Raw genomic sequence first — 19160 nt, forward strand, 5'->3', positions numbered from 1 at the left:
TTTATATTGCTATTTAAATTTTCAATATGTGCTAGTTCTGTCTCCTTGTCTTTAGAATATTTGTTTTAAACTTTGCGTGAGTATGAATACATGAATTTTGTATTTCCCAAGTACTACTCCACATTGGGCACACTAAAAGATATTTAATAAGTACTGCTTAATTAATAAATGATACCACAGGCTTGTCTTCCTGCTTCTAGACTCCCCATAACATTTCCATTTGTCATATAGCCCAGATTTCCTAGACATTACAGATTTTCCATCCTCCTGTCCCCATAACAGTTGCATGTGCCACTCCATATGTCTGAGACATATGGTCTTCGAATGCTGTAATATGAAGCCATCTCGATTGCAACAATTCTGTCATATCTATTCCTCCATTTTTATTGACTAATAGAATTGATTACAATTTCAAATACAGTCCCTTTTCTTTCCTCCAACTTTGCTTTTTTAAAAATACAAAAGCACACTAACAGAAAAAGTGTGATAATATAAAACATTCCAAGTAAACTCTTCGCTAAATTTAAAAACTGCGCTAGTTCTATTCCACTTTGCCACTTAAACAGTGCTTTCACACTATGAGGGCCTAAGGAACGTCTAGTATACTCAGAAAGCAGCTGTGTGGGTCTTGGGCTGTACTCAGTAGTAGAATGCTTGCCTAGCACGACAAGGCCCTGGATTTAATTTGATTCCCATACCGGGGGAAAAGAAAAAGAAAAAAGAAAAGCCAGCTGCGTGGCTCAAAGGACGCTAGCCCTGTAATTCAGACCTGTGTATCTGTCCATAGATCGCCCACTCAATGACTCTGAACTTGGGTGAACTTTGGGGGATCTTCCATTAGATGCTGCACATCTCACCAGGTTGTTGAGTGAAGAGACCTTTATGTGCAAGCACTTTTTTGATGTCTAAAGCGCTAAGGAAATTTAAAGGATTGTTGTGGGTCCCTGAGAAGTCTTTCCGTTTGAGCTACTACAGACTTCACAATTCACCGCGGCCGCCGTAAAGGACTGTCCCCATCACCCTGCTCCCGCCGCTCTCGGCCGCATATTCAGTGGCTCGGCCTACAGTGACTGCTCCCTACAGTTCAAGCGGTAGAATACAAGGCCAGAGCGCCCACGAGGGCCCGACTCAAAGACGCCTGCGAAGCTCTGGCCTTCAGTAGCTGGACTTGTGCTCCCTCTAGAGCCGCCTCTTGGTCTAAGTGCTACACCAGAGTCGCCTGCGCCTCGGTCTCGCTTTTCTCTTTTCTAGGATCTGCATTTCTCAGTCTCCTTTCCCTGGAAGGCCCTCCAGTCTCAGCCACGCCCCAGTCGGCAAAGGCCGGGTTCTCCACGCCCCCTCGTTCCGTATTTGATTTCGGCGCGCGCCCAGCCTGAGGGCGGCTGTGATTGGCTGGAGGTGAGCGCATTTGTTATATGATTGGTAGGTAACCGCCAGTGTGTGCGCCAAGGCCCCGGCCGTGAATTGTGTGTGAGGGGGTCGCGGCTACAAGAGGTGAAAGATGATTGGTTCCGAACGGCGGGGGGTGGGGGGGGGGCGGAGTAAAAGGCGGAAGCAGTGGTTGGGGACCCGGCTTTGTGGGCGCGGGGGAAGGAGCACTATGGAAGTAGTTAAGTGTCCTGAGCATGGTAAGAGCCCAGAGGCGTAGGTCCACCGCCCCGGGTCCCGGCCCTTGAGCTAGCGTGGCGTAATTGTTGCTGACCTTCTTGTCTCCTCAGGGACCTTCTGCTTTTTGAAAACCGGCGTTCGCGATGGCCCGAATAAAGGAAAGAGCTTCTATGTGTGCCGAGCAGACACGTGCGGCTTCGTGCGGGCCACTGAGTAGGTCTCGAGCTGGGCAGGATTCCCAGTGTCCGCCCGAGCCTCCCGAGGGGAGCTGCCGGTCCCTGGCTGTCCGGCTCTGCGGGCCCCCTCAGAGTAGTTGTTAATGCCAAGTCATGAGGGCGTTTTGGGACGAGGCTCTGCCGGGTGTGCTTGGGTAATCCGAGGCTGGTTACTTTCTTCCTCTGGGTCTTGGGTTTCCCCACTTGTAAAACGAAAGATCCCACTCTATTTGGATCCTTCCAGTCTCTCCAGCCTCGTGCAGTGTTTGGTTTCTGGTCACCTGTCTGGCCATAACCACTCTGTTCTGCGTAGACACTCATACTTCCTTTCAAGAAGTCAGGGCAAACAAAATAATTTGTTCCTGTTATGCCCTAGTTTTAGGCCGTACTGGTTTTTAAATATTTGAAGTTAAAACACTTGTCATGAGATGTACAGTCCTTTTAAAGTAGGACTCTGCATCTGAATAGTGGTAGCGATAATCCAAAGAAATATGTTTCTTTAGGGATTAGTGCTGAAAGAAACATCAGTACTCAGGTTTACAGACTTGAAAAAAACGTTGAGCATCTTCTCGAAAGTGAGAAAAGTTAATACTAATCTTGAGAGTTGTTTTATAACACCAGGTGCGTACGTTTTCTTAAGTGAACTTAAAATTATCACATCATCAAACATTTCTTCCTGCCCTCTATTGAGTTTAACTTGGTAAAGTTATTTTCTTACCATGTAAAGCATATAATGAATAATAGTAGTAGAAAATATTAGTAGTAGAAAATAAGTATCCTTTTAACATGTTTAACTTCTCATGTTTCCCTTCCATGAATTACATGATTTGTATCTTTGTTTTGTTTTGAAACTAAGTCAGACTTTGTATACATTTTCAGATTTTTACAGAAAATATTTTTTTAAGCCCCCTAAAAAAGTTTGTTGTTGTTGTTGTTGTTGTCTTAAAGAAATTACTGGAAGCCAGTTTAATACAAAATGATTTTAGTATTTGAGTAAAGCAGAGTCAAATATTAAGATAGAAGGAATCAATAAAATATACTCAGTCTGTCTTAGATCAACAACATGTCATTATATCAATTTACTGGATTTTTGTTTGTCTGTTTGTTTTGGTGTTTTGGGATTGAACCCAGGGCACTGAGGTACATCCTCACTCCTTTTTATTTTGAGACAGGATCTCACTAAGTTGATGAGGCTGACCTTGGATTTGTGATTGTTCTGCCTCATCCTTCCAAGTTGTGGGATTACAGGCATGCAGTACTACACCTGGCTATTTACTATTTATTTCTAGTTTCTAAATATACTGAGCCTCTTATATTCAGTATCCAGCATGGATTTTGAGAGATAAAAGCATGTTCAGGTTCACAGGATTTAGTGTTGATGATGACATAAGACTCAGTTTTACATTAAGAGAAATATGTTCTTATATAGCATGCCATTTATACAAATGTACTGCTTTACAAATTAGTACGGTACTAGTTCACTTGAGGACAAATATTTGATAAATGTGACATATTTGGAATATGTCCAATAACCACAGTATAGGCCAAAAAATTTCACTAGTCATGGGAGAGAGTACTTTAGACCGTCACACAAACCTGTTTACTCTTTAATTTTATACATATTTAATTTTTTCCCTAGTAAGTTGGAAGGAGTGAGTAGTTTGTTTATGCCAGACAAGAAGTAAATTAGTTGCATATTGTTAGAGGTAGGCATGTAAATAATGCTATATGACAGCTAATAGGTTATTAAAGGATAAAGATTAATGGAAGAACCTAAGGAAAATTCATGTAGGGCCTCACAACTAAGTTTAGACTTCAGTCATTCTTGGTGGGTGTTGCCGTGTAGAGATCATATAACTCAGGGCAATTGTAAACATTTGAGTCTTCAAGAAAAAGATAGGACTGGGATATAGCTCAGTGGCAAAGCATCTGCCTTGCATTCTCACAGTCCTGGGTTCAACCCCCAGTTCCCAAAAAAAGAGAAAAATATTAATTGTCATGCTTTATTTGAGGAAGTGGAAAGAATTGGAAGCTATGGAATTGACCCTTTGCTCAGAAAAAAAGCACATAGATAAGAGCAATGTGTGGATTTACAAACCCATTAGAGGCTCTGTACGGATTCTTGGTTAAACCAATAGTTTTAGTTTTTTAATTTACTTTAGGATGTTGCTGTAGTTCTTGTCTCTTAAAATGTTCTTTTTTTTTTTTTTCCTATCTAGCATTCCTGTTTCTCATTGTTTATTGCACGAGGACTTTGTGGTAGAGCTTCAGGGTTTGTTTGTACCACAGGGCAAGAAAAAATACAGGTAAGTATCCAAAAGGAACAGCTTTTTATTCCCCTTCATCCCAAAGAGTTGCAACTGAGATAGTTTTGGATTGTTCTTTAAAAGTCACTGTTGAAAAATAAACAGCATTTTCATATGTATCGAGTGTCTTCTGGGCTGTTACTCTGTAACAGTTGAGCGACTTGTTAATCTGAGAAGCCTGACTTGTGATTATTTTCTGGATGGACAGCTCTACCTCGAAGGGAGCTAATAGCATCAGCCCACCAAAAGCCACTAAATCATCAACATTTAGTTCTGGTAATAGAATGAGGTAGTATGTAAAAAGGTCTAACAAATATTAACTCAATAATTTCCTTTATATAGGAATTGGGAAAGGCAGGGAAGTCTGTATAGATTTATTTATTGAAGTGATGGGGGATTGAATCCAAGGCCTTGCACATACTAAGCACACACTCTACTTCTGAGTACACCCCCAATCCCAGCTGAGCAGATGTTTAAGGGGGACTTCAGGACATAAGGTTGACCAGGAAAGCAGAGTCTAAGATGTGATGGTCTTTGTATAATATTTGATAATTCAGAATTTGTATTTTTTTAGATTTCTGACTCTCTCACCCCAACGTAGACAATAAAGTACCAACTTCACAAGTTTTACATACAGGAGTACTTCGTGCACTACGGTTTCCTTAATTGATTTACATGTGTAGTAAGATAGGTCTTGAGTTCAACTAGTTGAGTTTTGAGAAATGTGTGCACCCACCCATAAAACTAAGCTCCAACTCAAGATAGCATCCCAGTAACTACCATTTTCTCCATTCTAGTTATTTCTACCCCTTTCCACTCAGCAATCAGTTTTGGTTTTCATCATCTGAAATTTGTTTTGCATGTTTCTGAACTTCACATCAATTAAGTTATACTTTATGTGCCCTTGCACCTGAGCACATGAATAAATTTATTCATATTGTGTGACAGTAGTTCATTTTTTTTTTTTTTTCTTTTTCTTTTCTTGGTACCAGAGATTGAACTCGAGGGTGCTTAGCTACCAAGCCACATCCCCAGCCCCTTTTTATACTTTATTAGAGACATAGTCTCACTGAGTTGCTTAGGGCCTTGCTAAGTTGCTGAGTCTGGGTTTGAATTTGAGATTCTCCTGCCTTAGCCTCCCGAGTCACTGGGATTACAGTTATGTGCCACTGTGCCCAACAATAGTTCATTTTTATTACTAAATTGAATTCCATTTATGAATGTGCCATCTTTGTTTTTTGCACTTACTCACTTTCAGAAAATCTTCAGTGAAATATGTTTAAATATTTGCCTATTTTTAATTAAAATTTTCATTGAGTGATTTTAAATTCACTTGTAGTTTGTAAGAAATAATGCAGAGATCCCCTGTAGCCTTTACCCAGTTTCCACCAGTAGTTAACATTTATAAAACAACCAGGATATTGACACTGATAAAATGTACTGATCTTTTTTGTAAAGATAAGTTTTTACTTACACTACTTTGTAGGTGTTCAGTTTTATATAATTTTGTAGTTTCACATATCCATCACCTCAGTCCCAATGCTGAATAGTTCCTTCACCACAGAATTTCTTCTGTTCTGCTTATGTAACCATACCCTCCTTTTTCTCTCTCCCTAACCCCCAGGAACCATAAATCTGTTCTCCATTTCTAAAATTTTGTCTTTTCAAATTTGCTGTATAAATAGAATCATATAGCATAACTTTTGGGATTTTTGCCTATTTTAAAACTGTTGTTATTTGTCTTTTCATGATTGAGTAGGAGTAGTAATTCTTTATTCTTTATACAAGTTTTTTGACATTATGAATTTTTTCTCTCAGTCTTTGGTTTTTCTTAACTTTTTTTTTTTTTTTGAAGAACACAAGTTTTAATTTTTATGAAGTCTAGTTTATCATCACTTTATGATTTGTGCTTTTTATTTTCTTTCTAAAAATCTTTGCCTATGCCAAAATCACAAATATCTCCAATAGATAGATTTTCAAAGATGGGGATTTTTTTTTTTTTTTTTTAGATCTATAATCTGTCTCAAATTAATTTTGTATACTCTGGGTAGAAATTCATTTACTTTTTTATATGTTATCCAGTTATTTTAGTGCCACATTTTGAAGATTTTCCTTTCTCTATTGAAATCATTAGCATCTTTATAGAAAATCAGTTGACCCACAATTATGGTCTATTTCTGGGGTTGCTAGTTTGTCCTGTTGATCTGTTTACATATTCTTACACAATCAGATAAAAAATAGTGTGAATCTTCCACCTTTATTCTTTTTCAAGATTGTGTGGGCTATTCTAGGATCTATGTATTTCCATATAAAATGTAAGATCACCATTTTAAATTTTCACAGAAAATCCTGTTGGGATTGCATTGAATCTATATAGATCAATTTTTGAAGAAGAGACAGAAATATGAATTTTTCAATTCATGAACATGATACATTTGTTTATAACCTTAAAACTTTCTCTTAGCATTGTTAAATCATTTTCATTATAGTTTTTTATGCCCTTTTGTTAAACTTATTCCTCATTTATTATGTTTTTCAATGCTGTTATACGTGAAATTTTAAAAGATTTTTATCTTTACATCATTATAGTGGGTCTGGTATGCCTTTATTACATGAAATCTGGATGTACTCCTGATATTTAAAATCATTTACATACCACTAGGGATCTACTACAATACAGAAACACCGTTGTAGGTGGCAGAAGGCAACTGAAGGATTTCCAATTTGCATTAAAAGGACCATGGTAATTAATAAGTGAATATATGGAAGCAAAGAGCTGAAATAATAGTTACTATTGAATACCTACTACATGGTGTGTTATCTCTTTATCTTTCATATTCATCTGAGCAATAGGTTTCAATAGTTCTATTTGATAAGCAGATGAGGAAATACCACTAGAGAGGTATAGAAAGCAATTGAGGCCCCATGGTTATGAAGTGACTTTGCTGGGACTCAAACCTTGCTGATTCCGAACATACCTACTTTCTCTAAGTGAAAGAAAGATATGGGCCTGAACTGAGGCAATGGCAGTGAAGTTAGGCAGTGAAATTGAGTGCAGTTAGGCAGGAGAAAATTTGTATAGAGAATTAGAGTTGATAAGATGCACTTTCTGGTAGGACATTTCCATTTGTTTCTTCCTTTGCGTTCTCATCTGGAATAGTCATCAAGGCAGCCCTGACTTCCCTGGGGTTTGAATATTCAGAGAGATAAAGTGTGGTGTGCTCAGTCTGGTGTTTGGCACTTTATTAGTGCTCAGTAAATAGTTGTTAAGATGTGGTTTCTGGGAGATGATTTTATACTAAGTGGGACAAGGAGGGAAAGGTAACATCAGTACAGGATTTGGATGTGTTGCTAATAGGTATAGCTGTGGACTAATTGTGTCTGAAGTGTATGTGAAATCAGCTAGAAAAGTAAATGTGCAGCTCTGAACAGAGCTAGGTTGAAGATAGAATCTTGAGTATTTGCCATTAACACTCCTTGTATCAGGTAGATAAGGCTGAGAGGTAATCGTTGTGTTGCAATAGAAGGAAAAAGAATACACTAAATATTTTCTTTTTGCTCAAGTCCAGAATAAAAGGATTTTAAAAGATTATTTTGGACCAGGTGCTGTGGTGCACACCTATAATCCCAGCAACTCCAGAGGCTGAGACAGGAGGATTATGAGTTCAAAGCCAGCCTCAGCAATTTAGCGAGGTCCTAAGCAACTTAGTGAGAGCCTGTCTCAAAATAAAAAATAAAAAGGGAAAAGGGCTGGAGATGTAGCGCAGTGACAAAGTGCCCAGTACCTCCCATCTCCCCAAAAAAGATTATGTTGGGATAAATAAAATATGGTTCTCAATATACAACAAATTGAAGACAAAACAAAAAAAACACCAAGCACCCTGATAGGTAGTACAGGCTAAGAACACAATGGAATATTACTCAGCCATAAAGAATGACAAAATTATGGCATTTGCAGGCAAATGGATGAAATTGGAGAATATCATGCTAAGTGAGATAAGCCAATCTCAAAAAGACAAGGGACGAATGATATCGCTAATAAGTGGAGGATGACACATAATGGGGGGGAGGGAAGGGTTAGTGTTAGGGTTAGAGTTAGGGTTAGGGAGGGGGGCAAGTATGGAGGAAGAAAGTACTATATAGAGGGTAAAGAGGGGTGGGAGGGGTGGGGGGAAGGGGAAAAAATAACAGAATGAATCAAACAACATTACTATATGTGGATTTATGATTACACAAATGGTATGCCTTTGCGCCATGTACAAACAGAGAGGCAACATGTATCCCATTTGTTTACAATAAAGTAAAAAAAATAAAATAAAAAAAAATAAAAAAAAAAAAGAATTTAAGCAGAAATAAATAAAAACATAAATGATGGTTTCCTTAGCAAACAAAAAGGGCATTAAGCCAGGACTTTTGAGAAGGATCTTGAGAAGAGCTTCCTTTCCTTCTTACAAACTGAGTTTTCTGTTCAAGAACTTGAGTGTTTTATAACCTTGGGTTAATATCATTATGTAGATTATGCTGGGGTTAACAAAGCCAGGAGACAAGTGCAACAAAGGAACGGAGTAGGGGGTAAGCCAAGGCTAAGATGCCTGTTTTCTGTACCCTGTGGCATAGCTGCATTTGTGTGTAGTTCTTTGATTTAAACGCCAGATGGCATCACTCACCACCATTTGACTAGATCTTCAGACATGGCAATCTGTGTAGAGATAATAAGGAAAAATAGAATAGACTCAGAAAACCACAGGGAAGAACTTTTGCCTTGACATATGGCACACCCTGTTGGACCTTGTCATCAAGCTCCCAAGTTCAGGTTCTCTCTCTTTTCTCTATCTACTGTTATTTTCAAAGACATGGGATCAAAAGAGATGGAAATATTCCTTTGTCTACAAACAGGTAAAACACATTTTAATACTTTAAATAGCTGGTTGTAGTGGATATTCAGAATATTTTACTTTTAATAATGCCTGCATGTCTGCAAAACTCCTTGTGTTATTGGTGATTGGGTAAAATTGAGCTGCAGACTATCTAGCCCTGATATAATAGGTAGAGTGATGATAGAAAAGCAATTGTGCATGAGCCAGATCCCTGCAAAGGCCCTCAGCGCCACCAGCCATCAAGAACCCCACCCATAAAGTCAGGACCTACTGGGTGGTGTAGAGTATCATGCACATGTGAAGTAGTCTTGTTTGTATGGAATATCAGCCCTTTGTGATATGTTTATGGCAATTACTTTTTCTCGTTGCCATTACATATTATTTTCCTTATAGTATTTTTGCCATATGGAACTTTAAAACATTTATGTAGTTAAAATTACTAAATTCTTTATCTCTCATCTTTACAGTTTTATGTCATCTTAGAAAAGCCTTTTTCACTTTAGGGGGTTACAAAAACATTCATCTCTGTTTCCTTCTTCAAATACTTAAGAGGTCCGTTTTTTGCATTTTTGTTCTATCTTGAATTTTAGTGTAAAAGAATGAGATAAAAATCCAGCTTTGTGTTTTTCTAGTGATGAAGCATGTAAAGATGTGGACTCTACCCCTAAGGGTCCTTTGACACAGTTGGGATAAGCATTAGACATAGCAAGATGGAAAGCAGTCCACCTGCCTATTAGAGCACTAAATTGAATGTGTTCAGATGTGACTCTAAGACCAATAACCTGTTCAGAAGTTCACTGAGAACATGGAAGAATTGAGATTTGAGCTAGATTGTGAGTCACCTTTAAAATTTTCATAGAGAAAAGGACAAAGAAGTGTTGTAGGCAGAACAACATAAGCAGAAATGTGTATAAGAAATAACCAAAATGATTGGCAAGAGTGAACTTATGATTTACCTTTACATTTATTAATGCTTTTAATCTTCAAACTGACCAGAAGGCATAGGTACTGTTATTTTTTCTACTTCACAGAAGAGGAAACTGCCATAGGGAACAATCCAGTACAGTGTCTGATGGTGCAGAGCTAATTGTGTGGTAGCACTGGAAGAGGTTTGTGGAGCTTGAGAGACTCTGCCTTGCTGAAGTGAATATGTTTGGCAGTGCTGTGCTGGGTTGGACAGTTACCTTTAATCAGAAAGGAGGGTTTATCTTCGGGTGAGGAATACGATTGAAGAGGTCTAGTTTCCTCTAGCTGGTTTTTTCATCATTATTGCTAATAACCTCTGTCCTGAAAAATAATTAATACACTGCAGAAATTAAGCTGTTCCTTAATTAGAATCAATATTTGCTTTCTCTGTGAGAATATATTTCCACTTTTCTACTGTCGTCTTCGTGGATTTACAATTTGCAATACTGGAGATTGAACCCAGGGTGCTCTGTTACTGAGCTACATCCCCAGCCCTTTTTAATCTTTTCTTTTTCTTTGTTTTTGTTTTTGTTTTTTGTTTCTTTTTTTGTTTGTTTGTTTTTTTGAGATAAGGCCTCACTAAATTGCCCAGTCTGGCCTCAAACTTGCAATCCTTCTGCTTCAGCTTTGTGAGTAGCTGAGATAACAGGCATTCCCTGATAATGGCAGTTTTTTTAATCCTAAAAATAGAGAAACCTGTCTAGATTAATTAATCTGGATTAATTAAATTAATTAAAAAGTTTTACTTTGCTAGATTACTTAATTAAGAATGTAAGTAAAGCACTTTAGGAATGTGCCCAGCACATAGGTGCTCAATATGTATTTTCTTCTTTCTCTGAAAGTTTACATTATTGAGCTTTAAAGTAGATCCTATTGATGAAATCCTTTCAGTAAGATTTCATTGTCCATGAGGAGGGGTTCAATTAACAATGATATAATATCACGAAGTGGAAAACTTCAGTTGTAAAAAAAATAGATAGATGAATAGATAGATTCATATAGATAGATGAATGAGGAAACTCTTCATATATACATTCTTACAGAAGAATTTGTAAGGTATATCAAGTAAAAAAACAAAAAGAAAAATATTTAGTACAGATTGATTATACCTTTTTGAAATGATTGGGACCAGAGGTATTTTCAGGCTTCAAATTTTTTCATATGTTTGAATATTTGCATATACATATGAGCTATTTATTTAAATTTAATGATTTTTAATAATTGTAATAATTTGTGTTCAATGAATCAAAATGCAGTCTGTAAAAATAAAAATAAAGGTGAAAAAATAATTTTTACTTCACTATGGATTTGAATATCTCTGGTAAGGTGAATAGAAAGATAAGAATGATTACATATTGGACGGGAGGTGATTGGGGAAGATAAAGTATGGAAGAAGCAAGCTTTTCCCTGCCTTTTATGCTTTTGTTTGAGTATATTACCTATTTAAACAAATATGTACTTTTAAACCTCTTAACTGATTCATAGTTTTTAGGAATCATTTTTGGTAATGAAAAAAAATCAGTTGGTTCTACTTTATTTATCATTATAAATCATTAATAATAATATCATTATTAATCATTATATACAAAGGACAAAGCATAGTTGGGAATAATGAGAAAATACATTGTAATTTGTTGAAGGAATCAGATCCTATAGTTTTTTCCCAGTGTCAAGACTACGCACATTCTATTCCCTGATGATTTAGTTTTACATGTTCTTCTGTTTGTATTTTCTGTGAGTTGGTGATTGGATCTGTAAGTTTGATCTCATTTGGGTTTGTTTTTAGTTTGTTGGGCTTTTTGTTTTATTTTTGTTTTTGTTTTTGTAGCGTATATTTTTAGGTAGTATTGTGGTCTCCCAGCACACACAGTGTCTGGTTATCTTTTTCTGATTTTGGCAGCTATTGTTGATCAGTGTCTCCCTTTCAGTCATTGTTTATAGAGTAAAAAGAATAAAACTGTCTGCTTTCTCTGGTTACCAGGTCATCTTTGCTTTCCTAGCCCTTAAAAATATCCTATGCTTTTTTATGTGTATATAAGAATGATTGGTTTCAATTGATCTCCCAAAACCAGGATCAAATAGTTGCTAGATGTTTTTTTGGATTAAAAATAAACTCATCTCTTATTTTAAGAATTTTTGTAGTTGTAATTACTTATGTTTTATACTTCATTAGATTATTCTTCCGATGCACTAGAAGCAAGGCAGAGGGAAAACACTGGTGTGGAAGTATTCCATGGCAGGTAGGGATTATTTGTATGTTTTCAAAACTCATATGTTAAGACTGTTTAATACATGGTGTTGACTGAAAAGACCCTGAAGTCTTACTAACTGGTTGCTTATCGTCAAACTGTCTCTGAAAGACTTTAAGCAAGGTAGACCCAGAGGGACTCTTAATTCAAAGGACCATTTGTTATACTCAAAATTTAATTATTTGCCTCCTCTTTCACTTAAATATTTTCAAGGGTTTTTAAATACAATTAGTATTCTCCTATTTAGAAAAGAGATTAGAGTTTCTTGGCTAACTTCCCTGTTTTCTTACAAATCGGTACCTACTTGATATTGGGATAGGCTAAGTATAATTTCATAAACTTCTAGAATGTTAAAACTAGGAGAGGTCCTACAGATATCTAGGGGAACTAGGTTTAGAGAGGCAGTGAAACTTGTTTAGCAGAGATATGGCTTGAACATATGATTCTGGATTCTTCCAAGTAAACCTTCAGAAAGCCAAAATCAAAGTTAGCATAGCAGGACAGTGTTTAGGTTGGGGAAAAGTTCATCTTGAGAGAATAGGTTTTACTGAAAAGTATAACTTGTGACTATTGTGATTGTAAAAAACACTTTGCTTTAGTCCCTACTTCCCCTCAGGGCCTGGAAAAGCATGATTATGGACAGAGAAGGAACCATGAGTTGAAAGTTAAGAAACTATTCTTTGTGAGTTTGGCATCTATTATTATTTAGATGCAGAAGTGTTTAGAAATATTGAACTGCTTTTATTGCTTTTACTGTTACTATTTCCATTTCCTCTGACAAAGACATTCTAAATAAGATGGTTATATTAATATTTTATATTATGATTAATTATTTTCATTGTCCTTAGGATCCTAATTCTAAAGAACATCCTATAACCAATAATTCTCGGTATGCATCTGAGCCATTTCCTCATCCTTCCAGCCTGCCAAGAAACCCATTCAAAGTGCTTGACAAGAATCAAAAACCAGCTCTCTGGAAACAGTTTGTCAAAGGGGAAGGGGAGGAAAATATGGCTGGTAAGAAGTCAAGGGAAAAGGGAGATCAGCCCTTGGATCAAAAGCCCGAATCTAACTGCTGGATGGAGAAAGAGCTCTCCTCTGGTCTAGTGATAAAGAAAAAGCAATCTGAAGTTCAAGAGAAGCAGCAAGAGCAGAGAACAGAGGAAACTAAAGGAATTACATCCAGACAGCACCTAGGGAATGAACTGAGAGGACCATCTGCATCTCCTCAGAAGTCAGATGGTGAGAGTAAAGATGTCCAAAACAAATCAGAATCTTCAAGAGAAAAGGAAACCCAACTTTTGCCTCATAAGTTTCATGGTCAGAACCCAGTAAGTCAGCCCCAGAAAGGGGAGGCCCTCAGCAAGGGGCACATCAAGAACTTGGAGGCTAAAGAAGCAAAGGCAAAGGATGGCTCGGGCATGCAGACCTTCCAGAAAAGGCTGCCCAAGGGACACTTCCAGGCGCCCTCTGAGACCCAGGGACCTGCTCCTAAAGGACAAGCAGCACCAGGGCTTTCCCTGGGAGAGGGGCGCCATGCTGCCTTCAGCAGTGGTGAAAGTGAGGAAGATGATGTTTCCTGTACACCAGGAAGCCCCCTACTCTTTGACTTGACTATGAATTCACAGAAAACAGAGAACCTTCAACTCCCTGTTCAAAGTATGCAAAGAAAATTATCTGCTGCTTCAAATGTTTCCAAGAAGGAAGAATCCTCTGACTCAGCTGCTCAGCGAGTGTACCTTACAACACAACTGAAACAAAAGAAGGTAACTCTTGACTTGTGCTTCATTTCTATGGTCAGAACATCGCTTGCTGTGGGTACCTAGGGGACCCTTACAGAAGAGTTCAGTATGTTGGTTGGGAAGGTTTTATAAGTGGATGTTAAGTTTTAGCCTTTTCCTATCCTTATATTTTCAGGGCTAGTAAGCGAGCTGAACTTAAAAAAAAAAAAAAAAAAAAAAATCATGATTTTTACATGCATACTTAAATGACCATCCTTTCAGCATTCTGGCAGGCTAGACTTTTTTACATCTGAAGTTACCCCTCTCACAACTTTATCAATCCATTTGTTTTTTCAGAGCACATTGGCAGTGGTGAATATCCAGGCTCTTCCAGACAAAGGTGAAAAGTTACTCAAGCAAATCCAGGGGTTGGAGGAAGCACTCAGTGCTCTTGCTCTCTCCCCAGAGCAAGGTAAAGCAGGTTATGCCCCAGAACCCAGGGTTTTTGTGAACCTTATGGGAGACTTTTGTTAAAGAATGTATTGATTCATTTACCTTCCCATCTTATTTGCTTCTAGACTTTCTTTTAAATTGTTCCTATCCTTTATAAAAACTTTCCTCTACTTCCTGTGGACTAGCCTCTTATTGCTTCAGCACTGTTAAAATACTGCATTCTCTGGGAAGCCTTCCCTGGCTTATTGGAATGGCAGTGATCCCACCCTCTCCTCCATACATACAGCCCCTTCACTTGCTTTTCTGAACTTTAATTGAGTCTTCCTTTGTATCTTGAGCAGGAACTAATGAGATGAGTAACACTCAAGTACAACAGAGTACCCTCACCAAAAATACTTCTGCCCCTCCTCACTTGGTGTCTTCTGAGCCTTTTCTGGGTCATGATCTCCAGCCTCTGGGTCATGTAAGGCTACAGGCAGACTGCCAAGTCACTGCTGGAGGACTCAGCCAGTGCTCTGGAGGTAAGATCCCAGGACCTGGCCCTGCTGTGAAGTGCTACCCCTATGAGTTAAATGCCACCTAGCAGATGTCTTTGTGTCTGCGAGGAGGGAGAAACCATTCTTTCATTTTTTTTTTTAATTGGTTCTTCTTAGTTATACATGACAATAAAACCCATTTTTATAAAATTATATAAGCCTGGAATATATCTTATTCAAATCAAATTAGGACCCTGTTCTTGTGGGTGGGCACATGGTGGGATTCACGTGGGTATTTTCATATGTGTACATAGGAAAATTATGTTATATTCATTTTACTGTATTTCTTATTCCTATTCCCCCTTCCTTTTGTTCCCCTTTGTCTAATCTACTGAATTTCTCTCCTTCCCCTCCCCCTTTTATTGTGATTTCACTTCCACATAACAGTGAAAACATTTGACCTTCAGGTTTGGGGAAATCACTCTTGAATTGAAAATTACACATATATTAAAGATCATGGTGTTACTTAGATCTTGGTGAGGCCAGGGAGCATCTACCTTGTACCACTGTGTGCTCGTCAGTCAGCCCAGTGGCTGGGAAATAGGAGTCACCTAGGCATTGCTTGTGAATGAATACTCTGGCTAACATCATCATGAGGCAGGAAGAGCAACGGATTGCATTTTTATTCTTTCCTCTGTAGGGGTGCGATTTGGGTTATGTGTGTGAAGGGAGAGCAGAGAAGTGATGTGAGTGAAGACCAGTGACTGACCCACCTGCTTAGCTAAGTGTTTTCCTGAACAACTTTGAATTTAGAAGTAGCAGCAGAATGAAGATCTCAGGTGAAGTCTTAACGATGTCATCTGATGAACTAGCTGGCCAATCAGGAGGCAGGAGCTTAGGTTGGCTGGTTCACAGGAGTGAGGAGATCTAAACTCAGTTTTCTCCCAACCAAGAATTGCCAGAGATGTTAAAAGTTGAAAAGCAGTATAAACAAGGGGGTGAGAAATAGATGTAGGGCATTTGAAGCTAAGTTCACTCTAAAAGGGAGAAGAAAAACATACTTGTTCTAGCATTACAGCCACCTTGACTCATGAGGAGGCCTCTTGAGAGCATTTCATGTTACAGCATCATTCTGTAATATAATGGTGACCAAATCACCTAGGGAAACATTCAATTATGTCAGGTTTGTTTGTTTTCTTTTTTCTTTCTTTCTTTTTTTTTTTTTTTTTTTTTTTTTTTTTTTGCAGTGCTGTTGTTGAACCCAAGACCTTGCTTGTGCTGAGCATGCACTCTAGCACTGAGCTACACTCCTAGTCCAAATTATGTTAGATAAATAAGGTAAAAAGTATGTGAAATGTCCTGGAAAAAATTCCATTAAGGTATTTTTTTAAAGATTTTAACATTTAAGTAATTTTCATTTGTCTAGAAACCTCTTATTTAGAATGCTTCATTCCTAATTGCAAACAGCTGAGACACCTGTAGTTATTAACTAATTTCTATAGCAGTTCTCTGTGCAGAAGGAGTGGGCTAACAGTAATGCAGTACCCTATACAGTCAGCTCATGACCTGCACTTTAGGAGTCGTCTCTCCCTGATTAGTCAAATGCCAATGGCCAACTCCAGCCTGACCTTTTCTGTCACTTTTTCTTCTTTGCATCCAGGGATTTTTTTCTTCCTAAAATATTGGGTGGTGTTACCTTTTTCTCTACCACCTTTTCTAGGGTGAATGTGGAGATATAACTTTTATATCTCAGGAGATCATGACCAAATTTTGTAATATTCTGTGTCAACTTTCAAAACCCTAAAAATAAGTTCTGGATTCTGTATGCCAGTGTTGTATGTTGCAGGATTTTCTTTTTTTTTTTTTTTTTTTTTTTTTTTTTGGGGGGTGCTGGGGATCGAACCCATGGCCTGTACTTCCAAGGCAAGCACTCTACCAACTGAGCTATCTCCTCAGCCCCTGTTGCAGGATTTTCGAGGTCAAGAGTCCTGTCTGTTTTGATCTCTGTTGAGTACTCAGCATATATTGATTTGTAACAAATATTTTATGTAGAAAGAACACCTTCTAATCTATCTTGCCTTAATTAAACATTTTATGCCCCTTGTAATTTGCTAATTCTAATGTAGTTTTATACTTTAATTTTAGTTAATGAAATTATTATCTAGAAAAAAAATCACGTATTGGGCTAGGGGTATAGCTCAGAGGTAGAGCACTTCCCTAGTATGTGTGAGACCCTGGCAAAGATCCCTAGCACCACACACACGTACAAAATAATAATAATAAAAACTATGAGTTACCTTATTTTATTATTACACTTTTTATTATTTTGTACTATTATGGTTATTGTTTATTTGGTTTAACAAAACAAATACAATGGAGATAGAGAAGCCTGAGAGACTGTGTGAATTGAAGGCAAGAATTAAGTCAATACAGATCTATCACCTGCAAATATTTACTTGTGACTTTGTAGCTCTAACCAGAACACAGTACTTGTGACATCTTTAGTTAACACCTTTTTGCATGCAGGCCCTAGGAACCAAGATCGCCTTCATCCAGTATGGAAAATAACAAGTGAAGCCATTGATGAGTTGCATCGATCACTGGAGTCACGTCCTGGTGAAACAGCAGTAGCAGAAGATCCACCTGGCTTGAAGGTGAGCCAGTGAAGACTCATGGTACAGAGTATTTCTTAACAGCCCCCCAGGCCCCCTGAAGAGAGAGACCATTGTGAAACTGCCCAATAAAGTCCTCTCCTCATGTACCTTTTCTACAAATAGAGGCTTTAGTGACTTTCCCTGCAATATTTTCTCCTTTCATGTATGAATAGTGTAAAGAACAGAAACAAAACCCTCTTTTTATTTTTACTTTTTAGTATAGAAATTGAACCCAGGGGTACTCTACCACTAAACTGCACAGAGAACTGTTAAACTACATCCTCAGCCCTTTTTATTTTTTATTTTGAGACAAGGTCTTACTAAATTCCTCAGACTCCTAAGTCTCTGGGTATACAAGTGTGCATCATAGTGCCTGTTGCAAAACCCTCCTTTTTTAAGTCACAAAGTAATAAACTTTTATAGTACCAAAAGATCCACTTTTTGAATTTTGGTAGGTGCCAGAAGGATGCAAAAGAATTGCTATTTGCAGTGAACCAGTAGGGGTTTAAGTGCACGGGCAACATATATAAAACAATTAGAAAGTGACTGTAAGGCAGTGATAGTGTGCCTTTTAATGTACTGTATGTAATATACAAAGTACAAAAGGAATTAAAGGAAATGTCATTCTAGGGCAGTAATTATCTGTTGCCTGCCTATTTGCCTTAAAGAAGCTGTAAGTCTTCAGATAGCAGAGTGAACAAAAACAAAACACTGCAATTAGACAATTAGAGGGAATGGTGGGTAGAGGGTAAATATAGACATTGATATCAATAAATGATCAGAAATCATTAGTTCGTGAGCTGGGAGGAGCAGGTGATGTTCTGAGAAGGGAGACTCCTTGCTGTGGCATTTGGTGATGGAATTTGATTTGAGTAACTCAAAATACATGATGGAATTAATGTAGAATTTTGAGCAGAATTGTTTAAGGAAGATTAATTTTCTCACAACTTAAAAGGTAGACTGGTGCAGGAAGAAGTGTCCAGTTAAAGGGCTGTTTGAATTTATGACTAGCAATGCAAATTGGCATGTTGGTTAAAGAGGAGAGTCAGATTTACGAGATAATCAGAAAAGTCGACAGAATGGTTAGTGAAAATAGGATGAGCACTCAGAGGTCTTGACTGCAAGCAGTAAAAACTGACTTTGACTAATTAAGCAGACACATCAGGACTCTCACTGGGTGCCACAAGGATGCAAAAGAATTGCTATTTGTCATGAACCAGTAAAAGAATAGAAATGCTGAATGTAAGCCACAGCCTAAACTTGGAAGGACTGATGAACAGCTTATAAGATGATAACTAGTATATTAGAGGGATTACTTGTAAAAAATAAAAGTGAGGGTGGAGTCTGTGCAGCCAGGATCTGATACAGCTTTTCATTAAGAATTTGTACTTCATATTTGATTGTTACCTATGTCAGGTCCCTCTGCTACTACACCAGAAGCAGGCGTTAGCCTGGTTACTATGGCGGGAAAGTCAAAAGCCACAGGGTGGAATTCTGGGTAAGTTTGCTTTTATGGTAAGAGCCAACAGTTATTGAATGTTTAGGCATCATACTAAATGTGTTATTTCATTTGATCCCTTCCACAACTCCATGAGGCAGGTGCTGTGATTCCCCTTTTATAGATGAAGAAACTAA

The 19160-nt window shown here is 37.8% G+C and overlaps 1 protein-coding gene across 3 annotated transcripts in view; it reads left to right on the top strand.

Moving 5' to 3' along the window:
* Positions 1 to 1480: 1480 nt before the first annotated feature.
* LOC306667847 (transcription termination factor 2-like) overlaps positions 1481 to 19160 on the top strand; it is a 37728-nt gene continuing 20048 nt past the window's right edge. For 2 of the 3 annotated variants that reach the window (XM_079150630.1, XM_079150631.1), the window contains exons 1-9: positions 1481 to 1628; positions 1719 to 1821; positions 4043 to 4129; positions 12146 to 12212; positions 13070 to 13987; positions 14300 to 14414; positions 14737 to 14916; positions 17398 to 17525; positions 18942 to 19023. In XM_079150630.1, the coding sequence (XP_079006756.1) occupies positions 1502 to 1628; positions 1719 to 1821; positions 4043 to 4129; positions 12146 to 12212; positions 13070 to 13987; positions 14300 to 14414; positions 14737 to 14916; positions 17398 to 17525; positions 18942 to 19023 (1807 nt within the window). In that variant the 5' untranslated portion in view covers positions 1481 to 1501. Of the gene's footprint in view, positions 1629 to 1718; positions 1969 to 4042; positions 4130 to 12145; positions 12213 to 13069; positions 13988 to 14299; positions 14415 to 14736; positions 14917 to 17397; positions 17526 to 18941; positions 19024 to 19160 lie in introns of all 3 variants that reach the window. The other variant, XM_079150632.1, reaches the window with a different exon arrangement.

The sequence above is a fragment of the Sciurus vulgaris genome (genome assembly GCF_902686455.1).
Source record: "Sciurus vulgaris genome assembly, chromosome: 1".
In the NCBI taxonomy this organism is placed as follows: domain Eukaryota; kingdom Metazoa; phylum Chordata; class Mammalia; order Rodentia; family Sciuridae; genus Sciurus; species Sciurus vulgaris.